Source organism: Nanorana parkeri, unplaced genomic scaffold (assembly GCF_000935625.1).
Source record: "Nanorana parkeri isolate BGI_ZX_2015 unplaced genomic scaffold, ASM93562v1 scaffold1664, whole genome shotgun sequence".
NCBI lineage: Eukaryota > Metazoa > Chordata > Amphibia > Anura > Dicroglossidae > Nanorana > Nanorana parkeri.
The window spans coordinates 107,180-110,295 of record NW_017307932.1 but is presented as its reverse complement, the minus strand read 5'-3'; the positions used below and the strand labels follow the sequence as shown (position 1 = coordinate 110,295).

Sequence of the window (3,116 nt, the reverse complement as noted above, 5' to 3'; positions counted from 1 at the left end):
CTGCTGAAGCCCTGCCCCCGCCGGACGAAGCCCCGCCCCCAATCCATCCCCAAGCTAGTGTAAGGGAGGAGCCTCCCTGTCCCTCACTTGCTCCTCACCACTGAGGCTCCGTGACCGGTTACACAGGGGGGAGGATTTTCCTGCTCTGTAACCTGATAGAAGCTGCTCTGAATGGAGAAAAAGCTGTCAGCTTCAGACATGAAGCTGACAGCTTTTTCCTCCATAATTCTAGGGCTCCGCCCCCACCTGCCTCCCCTGACCGCACGTCCCTGCTGGGAACTGTCAGCAGTGGAAGTCTTTCGCTTCGGCCCTATGCTCCTGAACAGAGCAGGGTATCTATCTCCATAGACTTCTGCGCACAGCCATAGAGCACCATGGCGGTTGTCTACATGTGTTTCATATAAAGTGGATCTGAGTTTTGGAAGGAGCAGAAAAAGGTTAAAGCCCGTCGTGGTAGAGGGGATTTTCCTTAATTTGCTGCCAGGAAGGCAAAAGAAATCTCTCTGAAGTGAGAGGAAATCCTCCTGGAAGATTCCCGCCCACTTCCTGTTCTGGAGACAACTGTAACATTTTGGGTTTCCTATAAATGTGTAGAAAGGGTTCGTCTCCCCAGGGGCCAACGCTCCATCGCTTTTTTTAAATTGGGTAAATATGAAATTTCGAAGCTTTCTGAAAGGTGCAGAAGCCCTTCTGGGAAATAGACCTGAATAGCAGGGAGATCAGATTGCAGAGTCCAGGACCTCACCCCCTTCCCTCTCTTATAGCAGAGATGGGGGGTCAGCTGGCATCATCCACTCATAGATCTATGGAGTAGGTGCGCTTAGTATACACGAGCAGCTAGTAAGCCTGCAGTCAGTGATGGGCTTCCGTATTTTAAAAAAAACCCAGAATGCTTTGCAAGATGAACGTCATAGATGCCCCACATGTTCAGATTCTATCCGGAAATACTAACAATTTAAAAACACCAACTTATAAACCTTTTTATTTCCCTTTTAGGCCTCATTCACACACAACTCAAGAGCAAAATTGTATATGTGCGTATATACGAGCGTATGTGCCTATAGGCGTGCACTATTTGCATTCCCAGAATGCATCATTCCTAATGGAAATGTTAATGAACTGTACGCACGTACGCGTATATATGCGCAAACGTGCGTATGCGCGTAAAGTACGCAGAAATCCGCTGCCCGGACGCATCTCTGTTCCATTCTGTTTTTGCGCATATATACGCTACGCAAATATACGGCTCCATACGCGGCTATGTGTACGGAGCCATTTATTTGCATATGGTACAAAAGACACGTACGCGCTTATATGCGCGGCAGTGTGAAGGAGGCCTTAATGTCTGTGTTGGACGCACAGCCCCTGACTGAATAAAATGACTCGGAACTTGAATCTTGTCTGTTGTTGGGATTTTTGGCCCAGGTGTTCGGTCAGGTGAGGCGTTCGGACGGCACTTTTTAAAATAAAATTTAAATAATAATTTTACTTAAAGAGGAGCAATCACTTCTTACAGAAAGTCACCATGTGATTCGGCAGCGGCGAGTCGAACTCTCATTTTAACTTGCGGGTCTGCTTTAAATGAAACCCGCCAGCTCTAAATTTCCGTACACATTCGCGGAAATAGTTGAAGAGAATTTGGATTTCTTCTCAATACGTCTAATATATCCGTCTCGCTGGCTCGGGGAGTCTGTCGTGTTCCAGTCACAATTCTCCGCCTCTTGTAGTCATGAAATGTGTCGATTTTAATGTGTCGAAAGTGTTGTTACATCCAGTTCACGATTTTATTTGTATCACCAATTATTTATTTGTTTCTAAGCTTCAATTTCAGGGTACAATGAGACAATAAATTGCGCAAAAGGTAAAATTTGGGGGTGTTTTTGAACACTTCAATTTTCAGTTTTGCGCAATTTATCGTCTCATTGTACCCTGAAATTGAAGCTTAGAAACAAATAAATAATTGGTGATACAAATAAAATCATGAAATAGTTTTATTATATATATATGTTTCAATGTTTTTTTTTGCAGCATTTATTGTTATTAAAGTGCTATACACATATTTTGCTGCACACCTGAATGATTTAATACCGAGCCGCCATTTTTTTATCACACTGGCTGCCGGTGATGCTGTTTTATTAGTGGCTTCGGTTGACGCGGGGCCATCTTGCTGGAGCCCGGATGGCCCAAGGTCACTCTACATAATAATCGCCTGTTAATTATGGGAGTCATTTCTCTGACCCCGCCACGTGGTGGGTCATAAATCTCAGTGTGGCTCCGAGACTATAAATCTATGTACAGGGATAATGTCCTGCCAGGATTTAACCCCTTTCAGGGCCGCACACTGCGTATATTATTGTCTCATTTCCTGAATGACTGCCTGTAGTGTATATCAGATGATGTGCTGGAGCTCTGGATGTTGCATATTGCAGCCTACATGAGGCCCTCCCCCCATCGCTGGGTGTGGGGTCTTCAGGTTTAAATAGAACCAGTCCTGGCCTAAACCTTTTCTCGGACCCTTTCACGGACCTTGTTGGGCCTCCAGGTACACGTCTTAGTCTTCAAATCTATCCTTGCTCCTCTGGGTCCCGTATGATCCTAGGTTGTACTAGGGGCCTTGACTTCTACCCAAGTCAGTGCTAAGCCTCACTCCTTCCAGGTGCTAAGTCCCCAACCCTCTGCCAATACCTGTCAAAATCAGAACCTCTACTGTGTGCTGAAGCTCTGTTATTGGCCAGTTAATTGGCAGGGGTGGAGCTTAATACAGAGAGTGGGTGGAACTTAACCTTGACCGGGGCAGAAGTCAAGGTCTCATGTGAAACCTAAGCCTAGGATTCAGGTGGGCTCCACAGGACCATAGAAGATGAACAATGGGCCCTGCAGCAAACCACGAGGTGTCGGTCTTACAAAAAGTTTTAGGCCAAGAAAGATTGACTTTAGAAAATGTTTTTGGTTTTCGTTGGACTGTCTAATCTAAACATTTTCCATGATTTGACTTGAACAGCTCAGACTTACCAACGGCCCTTTTGTCTTTTTCAGGAACGGGATCATCAACTGCCGAATGCGGACGGAGAGCGAACCGTCTTGCGGCTCCCCGTTAGTCAGCAGCGACCCCAAGG

At 45.9% G+C, this 3,116-nt stretch overlaps 1 protein-coding gene across 1 annotated transcript in view; it reads left to right on the top strand.

Moving 5' to 3' along the window:
• The window catches only part of LOC108799228 (forkhead box protein N3-like), a 60,042-nt gene that overhangs the window by 56,103 nt on the left and 823 nt on the right, over window positions 1–3,116 (top strand). Inside the window, exon 6 of the mRNA XM_018571060.1 lies at window positions 3,037–3,108. Coding sequence (XP_018426562.1) covers window positions 3,037–3,108 — 72 coding nt within the window. The remainder of the gene's footprint in view (window positions 1–3,036; window positions 3,109–3,116) is intronic.